This window comes from Pithys albifrons, chromosome 24 (assembly GCF_047495875.1).
Source record: "Pithys albifrons albifrons isolate INPA30051 chromosome 24, PitAlb_v1, whole genome shotgun sequence".
In the NCBI taxonomy this organism is placed as follows: Eukaryota; Metazoa; Chordata; class Aves; order Passeriformes; family Thamnophilidae; genus Pithys; species Pithys albifrons.
The window spans coordinates 3933809-3949915 of NC_092481.1; the positions used below are offsets into that span (position 1 = coordinate 3933809).

At 54.9% G+C, this 16107-nt stretch overlaps 1 protein-coding gene across 1 annotated transcript; it reads right to left on the reverse strand.

Moving 5' to 3' along the window:
- Positions 1–1924: 1924 nt before the first annotated feature.
- On the reverse strand, positions 1925–10369 carry TMEM222 (transmembrane protein 222). The gene is made up of 6 exons (XM_071576955.1): positions 10223–10369; positions 7312–7396; positions 6550–6581; positions 5730–5826; positions 5308–5438; positions 1925–4370 (listed from the first exon to the last, which is right to left on the reverse strand). The coding sequence occupies exons 1-6, from the start codon at positions 10363–10365 to the stop codon at positions 4283–4285; spliced, it is 576 nt and encodes a 191-aa protein (XP_071433056.1). The 5' UTR covers positions 10366–10369; the 3' UTR covers positions 1925–4282.
- Positions 10370–16107: the final 5738 nt, after the last annotated feature.

Genomic DNA, 16107 nt, shown 5'->3' on the forward strand with positions numbered 1-16107 from the left:
CGGGGCAGTAGTGGTCACATCCTGCAGCGTGTCCACCACAGCCATCCCTGTGACCCAGAGGTGTAGTGAGTTTGCTGGGTCTCAGCCACAGCTGGTGCCTTGGGTGGTGGGAGCAGAAGCTGCGTCAGCCCAGTGACACCCAGGAACACCCCGGTGACACCCAGAACACCCTGGTGACACTCAGAACACCCTGATGACACCCAGGAACACCTTGGCCACCAGCACCAGGTGATCCGGGTACTGGGCCAGCCCTCAGGGATGGTTTTCCTTCCAGCCACCTCCTGGAGCAGCATCTGACACTACTGGGTGCTGAGTGCCAGGTGCTGGGTGCTGGCATTGTCCCAGCAGAGACACCAAACAGGTTCTGTCTCATTTCTGCCCTGTGTGGGCAGCTCCGAGCCAAGCACTGACAAGGAGCAAGTCCCATCCTGCTCCCAGCCCTGTTTCCCCTCCAGGACTCGTTCCTCAGGTCTGGGAGGTGCAGGAGAGTCTGGTTCTCCTGGGAGGAAGCTGAGGCAGGAGCATGTGCTGGAGCATTGGTAGAGATCCCCTGGTGGGTTTGGGGGGGCAGTGGGGCCCTCCCCTCTGGAAGGGGCAGCAAAGTGACCCCACATCAAAGGCAGCTCCAGGGCGGTGGCATTCCTGGATCCCTGTGGAGAGGAAGGTCAGGGACCCCCAGCCCTGCTCCCCACTGTGGTGCCAGGGGGTGTTGGTCATGCTCAGCCACTCAGGGCGAGGGCAGAGGGGTGGGAGGCAGTGGGGTCACTCTGGGATGATGGTTCAGGCCATGTGGCAGTCAAGGATGGATCCTGACATTCCTGCACAGCATTCCTGGGGTCAGGCTGGCTATGCTGAGGGCTTGGAGAGGAAAATGAGGGAAGCAGGGCTTGCACAGCAGTCTGGGCAGAGAGCTGGGAGCATCCTGGGCATCTGAGCAGGACTATCTGGGCACACACAGCCCAGCTGCTTCCCTATAATCCCCACATCCCGTGACCTGAACCTCAAGGCTCAGCTCCCACACATCCCACGCCAGATTCCCTGCAGCTCCCAGGCAGCAGGAGTGTATTAGGAAAATCCTGCCAGGCTTGAGAGGTGAGGAGGGACCCCTGTGGCCCTGGAGGGTTTGGCATCCTCACCTCATCCTCCAGTGACAGATGTGTGTGGGATAAACCCCTTGCAGCTGCTATCCCACAGGAGTTGAGGTTTGGCTGCAGGGGCTGAGCTGGAGGATCCAGGTGGTGTTCCATAAGATGGATGCACCGTGAAATCCCCCAGCCTCGGACACAACCTAATTTTAGGGCTGATCTACTCCCATACACACAGCTCCAGCCTCTGGATATCAGATGGAACAGAAAATCGGTGGCTGCATCTGCAATCAGCAGGCACAGCTTCCCTCAATCCCAGTCCAGGCAGCAGATCCTGCTGAGAGAGGGGAAAATGAGTCCAGCTCTTCCCATCCCACTCTGCTTCCAGCAGCCCTGGGGCCAGCACAGGCATTCCCTCCCCAGGGAACATGGAGGGGCTCTGGACTGGAAAAGGGGCTGGGAAAGCAGTGCCTCCAGGAATGTGAGATGGGAGACACAAAAGGGAAACTGTTCACAGCTAAAGGAAAACCTTGGAAAAGGCATCCTCCACCCCAGAACACTTGGCTGCCCTTGCCTGGCCTTGAGACCCTGCATTAAATCCCACAAGCCCTTCCTGCACTGCAGGGATGGGGATCCTCTGGCCCCTAAACCTCCTTCCCAACAGCAGGGCTGTGAGTTTTCCCTGGAGCAGGAAAATGGGCAAGTTCATAAAATAAAAGGTTTGGGAGCTTTGGGATTTGGCTCCTGTGGGCAGGAGAGGGGTCAGTGGGATCCCAACCCCACTCTGGGCTGGGAGGAGGAAAGAGCCTCAGCAAGAAGAAATGCAGCACTTGGAGACATCCACAGAAATCAGTTTTATTTCCCTGCCGTCGGGATTATGAAACCACAGAAGCAGAGTTTAAATATTTACAAAGAAATCCAGCGCCCCGCAGAGATGAAGGGAACAAAGGCTGAGGGACGGGGGCTCACCCTCACCATTCCAAACTCCACTCTGGTAAAAAGCATCAGGAGCAAACGAGAGGGAATTTCACAGTGGGGTTTGGGGAGTCCCAGGAGCAGGGCTGCTGGACACCCCCAAGTCTCAGCTTTGGCAACTGGTGTAGAGCTCATGGATAAAACATGGCTGGGCCAGGCCCAAGGTTATTGCTGCTGCGTGGGATGGGTCAGCTCCAGCCCCAGGGCCGGGCACTCCAAGGAATAACACTTAAATAAACACAGAAGGAAAGGATTCCTCTCTCCCACCCCCCTGGGCATGCTGGCCAGTGGCAGTGAAGACCAGGAACACACTGTGCTTTCATCCCAAGGTTCCCTCTGATGAGGATCTTGGCTTTCTGAGCAGCCCCAGGCTCAGCACTCTCCATCCCATACTCCCCACACAGGAGAAGAAAGGACCATACAGAGCAGACACAGGCATGTTGGAGCTCCAGGGAGATGGGGAAGGGCACAAGGTTGGCACCCAGCCCAGAAAGGCCAGCACAGGGTGACAAAGACCACGAGGGAGAAGGGAGAGGCTTAAGGGGTGATTTAAAAGTGACTGCAGAAAAGGAAACAGAGAAATGAGCCCAAGAGGAGGCTCCAACCCTCCCAAATGGCTGGAGGAGTCAGGGAGGTGGGAGAGGGAGGGGAGGCACATTTGGGAGGGGGTCTGAGAGCCAGCAGGGTGACAGTGAGTGGCTCCTCAGTCAGAGATGGCAGGAGTCCAGGAAAGCTTCCCTGTTGGCCACAAGCACTTCTTGAGCTTGAAATCCACCAGACAGTGGGATAAAGAGCTGTTTTTTTGATTGGAAAAGCTCTTCTCCTCCCTCTGCAGTCAGCAGGGAGCTGCTCAACTGCATATGACCCTTCATCCAGGCTTGTTTTGAAAAGCTCACCTGGCTCAGAGCCCTCCAAAATCAGCACCTGCAGGGCAGAGCCTCAGCAGACACAGACCTGGACGTGGAAGGGGCTCTGAGTCACATCCACACTCCCTTCCTGCCTGGCACTCAGGAACAACCTCACCCCCTGGGGCCATCCTGCCCCACCCAGGGCTCAAACAGCCCCTCAGCCCCCAGCACTGCCCTCCTCATATCAAACCCAGCCCTGCAAAGCTGTACCCCAGGTGTGCTCTCCAAAGCACACCAAGGAGCTAAACCATTCCTTAATCACCACCCAGGGGAAAGAGTCAGTGTCCCAGTTTGCTGCTGCAAAGCCCAGCCAGAGGATGGGCATCTTCCAGTCCCTTCACCTCCTCTTTTCATCTCTGGTGGCCCCTCTTAAGCTCAGGTGCTGCTCTCACAGGGGCTTCCAAACCCCATGCTCAGCCTTCTGCCCCAGAAACACGTCCCTGCCGCCGCCTGGGAGACACAAAGAACAGGGATCAAAGGAAAACAAGTGGCTTGTGAGGAGTGCAAGGACAGATTTAGCTATTCAGAGCACAGGGAGAAGCACATAAGCGCTATTTTCTCTGGCACAAGCTAAAAGGGACCGAGCAGCTGATTCCCAATGCTGCACCAGGCTCCTGAAGGGGTGCAGACTGCCATGAGCCATTCCCAAGCCAGCCCATCGACTTTCCTGCCTTTCCAGGCTCACCAGCAGGACCAGGGGAGTTGGTCCTGCCACAGAGCGTCCCTCAGGAGTGTCCCACCTCAACATCTTCCTGCCACTGCCAGGGAGGGAGTTGGTGAGTGCTGGGGCACCCTATTCCCCTGGGAAGAACCCCACACCTCCACTTTGGAATGTGTGCTACTGGAGACACGTGCAATGGGGAAAACAACTCCTAACTGGAGACTCAGGGAATCTGAGGAAGCATCTGGTGAGATCTGCCAAGAGGATGAAAGCAGGTGATCAGAGAGAACCCTACAAGCTGGATTTGCTTGTGCTCCTGGAGGAGGCAAGGTCTGCCTTGTGGCTTTTCTTGGCACTGAAAGCAAAGGTGCCCAACCCAACCCTTCCCTTTCCTGATCCCTTTCCCACCTCCCCAGGGGCAGAAAGGGAGAGAGCAGGAGCTTCCAGACCCCTGACACTGGGAGACAGCACCGACAGAACAAAAACAGGAGGAAAAGAAGGCAGTTCCAGGAAACAAGGACGAGCTGTTACAATGGAGTGGGGTTGCCACCTTCCCTGGAAAATGGCTCCCAGAGTCCCACACCTCCATCCCGCTGGATCAGTCACAGTTTCTTCCTTCGTGTGCTCAGGGGTTGGGGGGTTCAGAGCTGCCATCACCGCAGGTGCAGGGTGAGAACAACGGTCACAATCACCCCCAGGAAGAGGATGAAGGGCAGCCAGGTCTTCACAAACCCCCCTATGCTGCAAGAGAGAAAGAGGGGAAAGGTTTAAATGTGTGTTTAAATGCAGGTTTCCAATCAAAGGATGGGAGAGTAACTGGAGAAGTCAGAGGGAGACAGATGCCTTTCTGACTCTGTTATCCACTGCTGGCACTGCCAGACATCCCATCCTGGAGATTGAGTGAAAAAATTGAGACTAAATCGGGTCCACAATAAATGTACCACAAACAGCAGAGCTGGAGTCTCCTTCCAGCTAAAATTAAATCAAAGACTAACACACCTCATACCTGCACAGACAGGAATGGTGACAGACCACAGAAGATGAAACCCATTACCATAGACCTTGTTATTCCAAGTGCTGGTGGATTTAACCAAGACAGGAAGAGCTGCACTTGCCCAAAAGCTGGTAAAGAAGCTTTTCCAGACCAGGGCAGACCCAGCAGAAGTGAAGCTTTATGCAAGGCAGTCCCTGCAGAATCTCCTCTTCAGGCACAAGGAGCTGAAAGGGAGATTCAAAGCCCTTTCCTTAAGGAAAGCTTGGGGTTTCCCTCTCCACTCCAGTTGGAAGCTCCACAACTGCTGGAAATCTGACTAGTTATTATGTAAACAAGATTTGAGAGAGGGAAGAGAAACCAGTAATCCTTGGAGAGAAGCCATCCTGTGACCTTATGTTCTGACCTAACCCAGCCAGAAGACAGCACGGAGTGAGATCTGCTTTAGCTACCATTTCCCAAATTCCAGGCACTCCAATCAGCAGCCAAAGCAGTATTTTTGGAGCAGCATCTAGTGCAGACCAGCAAACACTCCTGAGCCTAAGAACAGGCAGTGATGGTACCACCCACCAGTAACACACCCACAGCCTGTTGGGGGGATGTTTCTCCCACTTCCACAGGACACATGGATGCTTTAAAGGGCTCAGGAGACTGAAAGAGCTGAGCCCAGACTGTCCCTCAGCTCACCTGACATATTTCCCATACAGGAGTGTGAAGAAGCAGAGTTTCACCATGTTCCACGAGGTGCTGTTATCGTATCTCATCAAGTTTAAGGCCAGAGCTACGTGGGAATGGCAGTTATCACAGCAAAGGTTGTGCTGGAACAGAAAATAAGGGGTTAGAAATCCTGCTCCTGAGGTTCCCCAGTCCTGGTGTACCCTCCAAACTGCTGGGGAGACACAAAATCACAGAATCCCAGAACGGTTTGGGCTGGAAGGGACTTTAGAATCATCCCATCCCACCCCCTGCCACGGGCAGGGACATCTTCCACCAGCCCAGGTTGCTCCAAGTCCTGTCCAGCCTGGCCTTGGACACTCCCAGGGATGGGGTTTCCCCAGAATCTCCCCAAACTTTGGGGAGATACTCCCCCCACACAGACTGGTCCATACCATGCGGTGCTTGTACTCCTCCGAGGCGTCGTGCACGGCCGTGTCCCAGGCGTTGGGACCAGTGGCATAGACCTTGTTGGGATCCAGTTTCCAGTACCTGGAAGGAGGAGAACAGGTCCCTTTTAGCACCACTCTGCTGCTGCACCTTCACCACTTCTTGCTCCTCTGAGATCACAGAATGTCCTGAGTTGGAAGGGACCCACAAGGATTGTCAGCCCCGATTCCTGGCCCTTAAAGGACTTGGAGAAATCCATTGTTTCTGGAACCCACAGATTCTAGCCCTTCCAAACAAGCAGAGGGCAGCAGAAATGGCTGCTCAGAACCCTCAGAACCCCAGAGAGAGAAACCAAAGGCATGAGGGGCACAGGCAAAGCCCTGAACTGGTTTCACTTCCTGTGAAAAAGAACCTCCCGGCCACTCCAAACACAAACCTGACCCGACAGATCCACAAACTCCAGGCACTTCTTTTCCCTCAAAAAGCATTAACAGGATGTCAGTGATGACAGTTCATTAGCACAGCCAGGCAGTGTTTACTTAGAGCACTTGTTAACATCATCTTAAAACGTTTTAGCTTTTTATTTTTCTTTTTTTAAACAAAGGCTGCACACAGCTCTGGTTATTAATACCATGACGTTGCTGTCACGCTTCTAAAAAGATTTAATTTAATGTGGTTTCCTGAAAAGCAGAGACACAGTGGCCATCAATGTGACTTAGGGCAGCTGAACACCAGGAAAAGCAATATCACAGCTCGCCTGTCCCCATGAATTAAAGGACACCAGCAGGTCAGTTGGTCAGTTTAATAAAAACAAACAGCACTTACTTCACTGGTTTCCCAAATGCCATGTTGTCTTCCTAGAAAAACAAAAGGAAAACTGTCTCAGGAGGATATAACCCTGTGCAATATTCATGGCATGGATCGTGCTGGAAGGTCTCACAGCCTGGGAAGGCTGAGTGATAAAACTGCCAGGCTGCCTCAGTGGTCCCCAGACACCAATCCTGTGTGTGCCTGGTTTAGATTCCCATTGTTTTCATATTCCTCACCCAGGCATGAGCATATTTCTGCTCTAGACACAGGGAATATAAGGAATAAGTGACTTGTTCCCCTCCTTTTTCTTTTTTTTTTTTTAACTGTTAATATTTTGTTAACTCAAAGTTGCAAATACCCCAATCTATTATTCAGAGTATTAATTATCCCAAATTAAAACTCACTTTACTTCCAAAACCCACTGGACCACAAGCAGCTTTCAGGACTGGCACATACAACACAACAGTAACAGCCAGGTTACTTCTGTTATTGGGAATCAGATTACTGGAAGAGAATTTAGATCCAAAATTCCTCATTTAGAGCCTGGACTACAGGATTTTTTCCTTTCTGCTCACCCACCACGTCCCCAAACGGGCTCCACTGGAGCAGCCCATGGAGCAACAGCAACGACCCACGACCTTTAAAAACACTTAGAGCTGTTATTTTGCACAACTTCTGAGCTGCAAAAGGCAGGGATGGCTCCAAAGTCACTGAGGAAGGCAAGGAGCAGAGCGAGCAGGGAGTCTCCTCATGCCCCTGGATCCAGCTGGTACTTACAGAGACAAAGTACGGCCCTGCGAAGTCCCGGATGACTCCAGTGGATGTGCAGATCCCCATGTGGCCAATGATGGGGAAGAGCCACCTACCAAGGCAAGAAGGGATCCATCAGCTGGGATTTGTGTCCCTGATCACACCCAGTGCTGGGAACCGCTGCAATGGGAATGGCTGGAGTGGGAATGGCTGGAGTGGGAACTGCTGGAGTGGGAACGGCTGGAGTGGGAATGGCTGGAGTGGGAACTGCTGGAGTGGGAACGGCTGGAGTGGGAACTGCTGGAGTGGGAATGGCTGGAGTGGGAACTGCTGCAGTGGGAACGGCTGCAGTTGGAATGGCTGGAGTGGCAACTGCTGGAGTGGGAATGGCTGGAGTGGGAACTGCTGGAGTGGGAACTGCTGGAGTGGACACCCAGCCAGCAGGGTGGGCAGGCACAGACAACCTGTGAGACGTGGCTGGGAGGGGGAAAAGTGAGAGGCAGAGCCAGAAAAAGGCTGGTAAAGACCAGGAAAACAAGGAAAACCACACAGGGAATACCCAAAATTCCGCTGGCAGCAGGGCTAGAGGAGAGTGCCAGACACACACCCCGGACAGGGAAGGGCCAGCCCTCGTCTCCCAGACAAACTCACTTGTGGAGCCAAGTGAAAAGATTAGATCCTGGAGAAACTGCCTTGGGATAAAAACCGGACTTTCCACTCTGCTGGAAATCAGGTCACCCTGCCCATCTTCCCATCGTGCCACAGCTTTCCACAGCAACCTGGATTTAAGCTCTCTGGATAAAAAACAGAGTTCCTGGCTCCAGGAAGAGCATTCCCTCCCCTAAAAGATCCCATTGTTCCAAAGACCTTCTCCCTCATGGATATTTACAGCCCCATGGAGCAGCAGAACTGCATCCCAACCTCCTTCCACCATTATCACTGAGAATTAAATACTCCAGGCCACATTCCATCCTCTCTCACATTTTCCAGCATCCTCAGCGTTGCTGATCTCCCTGTGATTTCTCACTCCTCTCTTCCTGAGGGACTGAGTGCAGGCACTAATATTCCAGAAATCCCAGCAACACATTCACAAGCCATGGCTTTGCCAGAGATCCTAAAATAAAGTGGGAGTGGGGCAATGGGATGCTACAAGGGAAGACAAGCTACACACCCCCATAAGAGGGGTGAGGATATAAATAGCACATGGTTTTGGGATGGTTGTGGATCACGGCTGTGGATCACAACCCTGTGACGTGGGAAAAGGACTCTGGAAGTTCAAGGTGTGGCTGGATTCAACACTGTCGCCTTCCCAGGTATGGACATTTCCCCTTTGTAACTCTCAGCACTGTTTCAGTACTTGATCACTCTTTCCATGAAGAAATTTTCCCAATATCCAACCTAAACCTCCCTGGCACCACTTGAGAACATTTCCTCTTGTCCTGCCTCTTGCTCCCCGGGAGCAGAGCCCAATCTCCACCCTCCTGTCAGGGAATTGTAGAGGGATAATTCCTCCCCAAAGCCTCCTTTTCTCCAGGATGAGCCCCCACAGCTGCTCCTCATCAGATGCCAAAATCCATCAGGGAATGCTCCCCCAAACACGGGTGCCCAGTGGCTCTGGCAGCAGGACAATTCTCTTTGTGAGCCCCAGTAAGGGTTAAGAAGGTTAAAAAGCTTTGGAAAATCCTCCAGTAAAAGACTAAGGTGAAAAACTTAATCTAAAAAGGAAAGGGAGGCTGCAGCTTTTCCTGGGCGAGGAGAGCTCCGGGCCATTCCCGATCCTGGCACACACCACACCACATCTTCTACCTGACTCTGAGCTCTGGCTCAGTAAACATCACCTGATGGGAACAGAGGGGAAGAGGAAGGCAGGAAAACAAGCCTCGGTGTGCCCAGACAACTGTGCCCAGACAACCCCCACAACCACATCCACAGCTTTCCACCTTCCCACGACCAGAGGAAAACCCAGAAGTTCTCCCTGGAGTCTGCTCACACTTGGCTGGAGAGCCTGGGAAGGCAAATCCAGCCCTAACTCATCAAAAGCAAAGTCTCCTCCAGGGCATGGGGTGGTCTCAGATCCCCGAGGGCAAACTTTTGCTCCAGAAAAGCCTTCCCACGTTTCCCTGGATCCGTGTCCTGCAGGGACCAGCTTGCTCACCACAGAGCCTTCCCAAACACGCCCTGGCTCTGGGGGGACAACAAGGAGCCCTATCCAGGGACAGGGGCTGCCGAGAACCCCGGGAGGCGCCAGGGATGACCCCGGGAGGGGACAGGGATGATCCCGGGAGAGATGACGGGGTGGTTGGAAGGGCAGGGGGGGTCCCGACAGAAGCGAAGGGGGAAATCCGGGAGGGACGAGGGGTGACCTGGGAAGGGACATGGGGGGATCCGAAAGGAGCCAGAGGGGTGAGGGAGGGGGTCCAGAAGGGCGAGGACGATCCCGGGAGAAGCGAAATGGGGAAAGCAGGAAGGCCGAGAAGCCCCAGGAGAGACGAATAGGGAGATCCTGGGAAAGGCGAGGAGGAAGCAGGGAGGGACGAGAGGAGGAACTGGGAAAGGGCAAGGAGGAGCCGGGAAGGGCGAGAGGGAACACGGGAGGGGGTAAGGGGAGGATCCCGGGAGGGGCCAGGGGGTATCCCGGGAGGGGCAAGGGGGGACTGGGGAGGGGTAAGAGGGTCCCCTCGGGAGGGGGGTCCTGAAGGGCGAGCGGAATCCCGGGAGCAGCGAAATGGGGAGTCCCGGAGGGGCGATGGGGGAACCCGGGAGGAGTGAGGGGTAGGCCGGGAAGGGCGAGTGGACACACGGGCGGGGCGAGGGGCGGCCGGAGAAGGGCGTGAGCATCCCGTGAGCATCCCGGGGGCCCGGGGCGGGCGGGGGGAGCCCTGCGGGGGGCGGGGGCCGTGCCCGGTGCCCGCCGTGCCCCCCGGCCCAAGGCGCTCACGTCAGCACGGGGATGGGGGTCCACACCACGCAGTGCGGGAAGCGGCCCCGCTCGCTGTCCGGCCCGGCCCCGCCGCCGCCACCGCCGAAGTGCTTCATGCCCGGCTCCGGCTCCGCCGCCATGCCCGGCGCGCGCGCCCGCATCGCGTCACTTCCCGCCGGCCGCGCGCGCTGCCGGGACACGGCACGGGGAGTGCGGGACGCGGGGTGCGGGACAGGGGGTATGGGATGGGGGTATGGGGGGCATGGGGGTGCGGGACAGGCGGTATGGGACACGGCACGGGGAGTGCGGGACACGGGGTGCGGGACAGGGGGTATGGGATGGGGGTATGGGGGGCATGGGGGTGCGGGACAGGCGGTATGGGACACGGCACGCGGAGTGCGGGACTCGCGGTGGGGGACAGGGGGTATGGAGGTGCGGGACAGGGGGTATGGGACACGGCACGCGGAGTGCGGGACACGGGGTGCGGGACAGGGGGTATGGGATGGGGGGCATGGGGGTGCGGGACAGGGGGTATGGGATAGGGCATGGGGGGTATGGGGGTGCGGGACAGGGGGTATGGGACACGGCACGGGGAGTGCGGGACTCGGGGTGCGGGACAGGGGGTATGGGATAGGGGATGGGGGGGATGGGGGTGCGGGACAGGGGGTATGGGGTATGGGACACGGCACGGGGAGTGTGGGACACGGGATGGGGGGACATGGGGTATGGAATGGGGGATGGAGATGGGGGATGTGGGGTACGGGACACGACACGGGGTGTGCGGGACACAGGGTGGGGGACAGGGGGTGTGGGGTATGGGATGGGAATGTGGGATATGGGATGGGGTATATGGAATATGGGACACAGATGGGGGTTTGGGATGGGGCATGTGGGACATAGGATACAGGAAATGGGATGGGGGATATGGGATAGGGGATATGGGAAATGTGAAACATGAACAGGACGCAGGACAGGGGATATGGGATATGGGACACAGGTATGGGATAGGGGAGAGGGGGCATGGGATGTGGGAGCAGCGGGAGAGAGGGATGGGGGGGACCCCAAACTCGGAACCAGCGACACTGACCCAGGGAGCAGATTCCCCCCTCCCCGAGTTTGGTCCCTGCTGTGGCCCCAGCCCCCTGCCAGAGAGGGAGGGAGGGAGGTTTGTGCCACTGCCCTGGGATGGCCCCTCCTGGATGGTCCCTGCACCCCTCACACCCACCTTGTGTGGATCCACAGCGACCTCCCTGTCGCCCCTCGATAGGGCAGGAGCTGGAAGAAACCCCAGGTGAAAGGGGCAACAAATGAGCATCACAGGAACCTCCTGGGAGAGGGGAGGAGGGGGAGATACAGCCCCGACAGCAACAGCATTTACAGAGGGAGAATCGGGTTAGAAAAATAACAATTGCTTTATTAGGAAGTTTAATCCAAACTACGTGAGGAAGCTGAAGAAATGTGTTTATTCCAGATTTCCACCCACCACAACACACTCGGAACACAGACCCATGGGAAGCACAGGGAGGGCAGGGCTGCTCAAGCCCAGACCAGGACAAGGATATTCTGCCCCAGGGGTGCAGGAGAGCATCCAGCCCCTCTCCACGTCCTTCCACACTTTCCTTGGAAGCTGCTCATTTCCCCCTCACATGGAGATCCTGAGCTGCATTTCCTGTGGAGGCACAGAGTGGTCAGAGCTCTCCAGGACATTTGTTGGTGTCACACTGCACCGTGCCAAGGGGCTTGGGAATAAAAATAAACAGTCTTGGCCCCTTCCTGCATATGGTTGGGCTCCTCCTCCAGGCAGCTCCAGCAGAAGGCTTTGGGATTAACACACTCTGCTCCCAACAGCCATCACAAACTTGCAGCTCCCACTTTGTACTGACATGTCTCTCCTTCACCAAAGACTTCTCCCTCCTTTTTATCCTGCTTTCTCTTACCTGACTTTTCCCAATTGGTAAGCTGAGTCCAGCCTTCCACCTCCACCCACATTCTCAGTTCTGGCACACAACAGCACTTACACACCCACCCAGCTGTACATTAGTGAAGCTTCCAGGGGGAAAGCCCAGGAGATGGGTGACCTCTGCCAGAGGGGACACCATTTGGTGTCCTCCTATTTGGAGCAGCCACTGTGGCAGCAGAAAACATCACTAAATCTGGTGTTGAGGTGGCCTCCCCACCTCGAGCCACACCAACTCCTCCTGAGCACTCAGCCTTCAAAACAAGTAGCTCAGTAATGCCCTAAACACTACACTTACACTGCATTTCCTCACATCTACCAAACCCTCAAGACTCCATCTAATATCCCACCTGATTTCCTAGTCTAGACCACAGTTCAGTACAGCCTGAGAGGGAAATATTTCCAAGGCAGATGTCAGAGGATGGTGTCAGACTCTGTTCTGTGGTGCCCAGGGACAGGACAAGGAGCAATGGCCATCAAAACACCACAAGTTCCACCTCAGCACGAGACAGAACTTTCCACGGAGGTGGCAGAGCCTGGAAGAGCTGCCCAGGGAGGGTTTGGAGTGTCCCTCCCTGGAGACATCCCTAACCCACCTGGATGTGTCCCTGTGTCACCTGCTCCAGGTGACCCTGCCTTGGCAGAAGGGTTGGACTGGATAGTCTCCAGAGGGCCCTTCAAATTCCAACTACTCTGTGATCCTGTGAAAGCTGCTTCAGGGGCATCAGATTGGACACAGAGTTGTCCACCTGCTGCTCACACTGAGCCATCTCTGCATGACCTGTCCCTGTGGCAGGAGCTGATCAAGAGCCTCAGATTGTGCTCCTTGGGATCTGACATTAAAGGAATTCACAAAATAGTCTCTGAAAGAGTGAAAGGTGAGGAAATAAAACACTCTTGAGAGCAAAGCCATGGCTGGTGATTTGATTTCTGACAGTTCCTACTTTAGCACAAGAGTAATAGGTACAAATTGAAAGAGGGGAAATTTAGGGTAGATATCAAGCAGAAATTCTTTACTCTGAGGTTGGTGGGAGATTGGCACAGGTTGCCCAGAGAAGCTGTGGCTGCCCCATCCCTAGAAGTGTCCCAGGCCAGGGTGGATGGGGCTTGGAGCAACCTGGGATAGTGGAAGGTGTCCCAGGGTGGAACAAGATGAGCTTTAAAGTGCCTTCCAACACTTAATCTATAATCCCATTTTGGCACTTGGGATGGAAGATGCACACAAAGGTTGTGTTTCAGTGAACACTTTTAGTTTGATGAAGGAAAAGAACCCTGGCATTGATTTGCTCCAGGCCACCATAAATACCAGAGATTGTGAAAAATGCATGAATAGGGGCCAATGTTCACATCAGCTAATGTGGTCCTGGCATGTTTGTCGGATTAGGCAACGGATTTGCTCTTCCTGCTTATGGCTCGGAGGCTGCTAAGCAGCATATCACCAGGGACCAGCTCCTTGGCAAAGCCACACAGCAGGGACATCACTGACAGCCTCAGCAGGACGTGTCCCCACAGTGCCACCTCCTGCGTGGGCAAGGGGCAGCTCAAGCAGTTTATTCCCTCTAAAACCAAGTGCAGGAAGACAAACCCAGCTGCTGGGGCTCAGGAGGAACACAGCTTTCCCCAGGCTGGATTAAAAAAAAATAATAATTAAAAAAAAATCAATAGAGCACTGGTGTATTGCACATCTCTTTGTGTTTGTCAGGGAAGCACAAGGGCTCTCCAGCTCCAGCACTGCACGGATGAGCTGGAGCTGACAGCAGGGTCTTCCTAGTGACAACTGGAAAGCTGCTGCTGTTGTGCTGCTATTGATCTAAGCAGAATACAAAACACCTGAAGTCAGCAGGGAAAAATAGCTGCAGTTGGAAAAGGAACTGCGGGGGGGGCCGAGGACAGGGAGGGGAGAGCAGGTAAGAAGTTCTCCATGCATAAAATTAAAGGCCAGGGTTTTATTGCGGCTCTCCTGCCTGACTACAGCACTGGATCGATGTGCAGAGCAGGAATGGTGCCATCATTGTTTGTGCAAGCTCTCCTTGGAGGAGAAACAAAAGGTTTTGCCAGGGACTTGCCCCTGAAGGCTCCTCTCTGTCAGTGAGGAAGCAGCTCTACCTCCTCTCAGCCAAAACATCCTCAGGACAACGAGGACGTTTCCCTCCTCACTGCAGGTGCCAGCGTGTTGCTCACACCCTGGTGATCCAGAGACTTCCTGAGAGGAGAGGATGGACCAGTTGAGGTCTGATCAAGCACACCCCATCATGGGTGCAGCTGGAGCCCCTTCCCACCCTGGCTCATGGCAGAGCCAGGAAGGAGCGGGCGCCCAGCCAGCTCCCGTTCAGCAGCGCTTCCTTGGGAACCTTCCCTGTTGTGACAGCTCCAACATTAGAGGGACTGCCAGAACCAAACCACTCCAGGAGGAGATCCCCTCCCCCTCCTGACATTGACAGCCCAGGCAGCAGCGGGAGCCGACTGGAAATGTCACTGAGGCACCACGGGCTGATGGAGGACATGGAGCCGGGTGTCCTTCCCCCAGTGAGGCTGGGCTGGGCTGCTCTGCGTTTTTGTTGTTCCTCTCCTCTGGTCTGTGCCTGCTGCAGTCTCTGACAGGCTCTAATGGCTCAGTGTGAACCAGAAACGTCACTCTGGGCTCTGTTGATGATGGTGCTGCTCAGGAACAGACGCAGCTCAGCCACCCACCCCAACCGTGTGGCCCTGAGCCACCTCACCCCTCAGCTCTGACCTTCGGGTCCTTTCTCTTTCCCTGTCACTTGGAAGCTGCATTTCCCCTTCTCTCTCTCCCTCTCCAACTGACACAGCCAGTCCACAGGGCAACTTTCACGTTTAAAGGAAAAGCCACCAGTTTCTCAGGGACAAGTGGAAGCACTCACAGAGCCAAGTGCTGCTCACGATGATTTCTCAGCTATGAAATCCAGGACAAGACCCACCTCCTCTCTGTGCCAGTCCTGGAGAGGGTCCCATCAGTCTCATCTGCAGCAGCAAGGCCTGAACAAACTCCAAGGACTGAACTCCTCCCTGCACCCACAGCAGGCAGATTCCAGACATCCTGCTCCCATTTTGCTCAGAGACAGGAGCCATCTTGAGCCCTTTGCACATTTGTTCCTGGCACTGCAACAGTTCCATCAGAGAGAAGTGAATTTGTCAGTCAGGCTGTGACTGTTCCTCCCCCCACATCCCAGAGAATATCACTCCTCTCCCTCCTCAACCCAATCCCCTCACTCAAATTACAAATAAAACTCATTCTCTGGGTCCTTCTACCCATTTCCACCCACGGTTCAACCACTCAGCTTCCAACCACTCACTCCAAGAGCTGACCCAATTAGCTGATTGCCAATTCCAGCTATGGATGCTCATTGCTTTGTTAGAGCAGAGCTGCCTTTTAAAGCAATAATTTATATCAGACAGGATTTGAAATGAAGAGGCCTCAAAAGGCCTTCGGCTAAAAGGTGTCCAACGGGAATTTTTAAGAGTTCAAATGGATTCTGAAAATAGCAGACTGGTTTTCCAACTCTTCCTTAAGGGCTGCAGCTTGGAGGGCAGGGAAGTGTTTGGGAGGTTTTGTAGCAGGAGCCCAGGGGAGAAAGTGAGTTTGTGAGATCCTTTAGCAAAGGTTCATCTCTGGGTCTCAGCGTTGGTGTCGGACACACCGTGGTGGGTGTGAGACATGGGAAGGCAGTGAAGGTGCTGCTGCTGACCCAGGGACATCTCAGAAGATCAGCCACCCCCAGGGTGACTCAGGCAGGTGACCTTGGGTCGGCCCCACAGCCCAAGTCCCCAGGGCTCTACAAGGCAGGAGGGGCTGTTTCCCTGCACAGCTTTGTGCTTCCCCCTTGCTCATCTCTGACTTGGGATCAGCAGGGACTCAGCAAGGATTTTATCAGTTTTACCCCCTTCCCTGAGCCCAAACCTGACTCAGAAACACTCTGTTCCAGCA

What these genes read in the sequence shown, in the direction of transcription:
- TMEM222 (XM_071576955.1), bottom strand. Translation starts at nt 10,365, where the DNA reads ATGCGGGCGCGCGCGCCGGGCATGGCGGCGGAGCCGGAGCCGGGCATG. An exon ending in ACCCCCATCCCCGTGCTGAC is followed by an intron (nt 7,397 to 10,222) that starts GTGAGCGCCTTG and finishes TTGCCTTGGTAG; the next exon opens with GTGGCTCTTCCCCATCATTG. An exon ending in AGGAGTACAAGCACCGCATG is followed by an intron (nt 5,439 to 5,729) that starts GTATGGACCAGT and finishes TTTCTGTTCCAG; the next exon opens with CACAACCTTTGCTGTGATAA.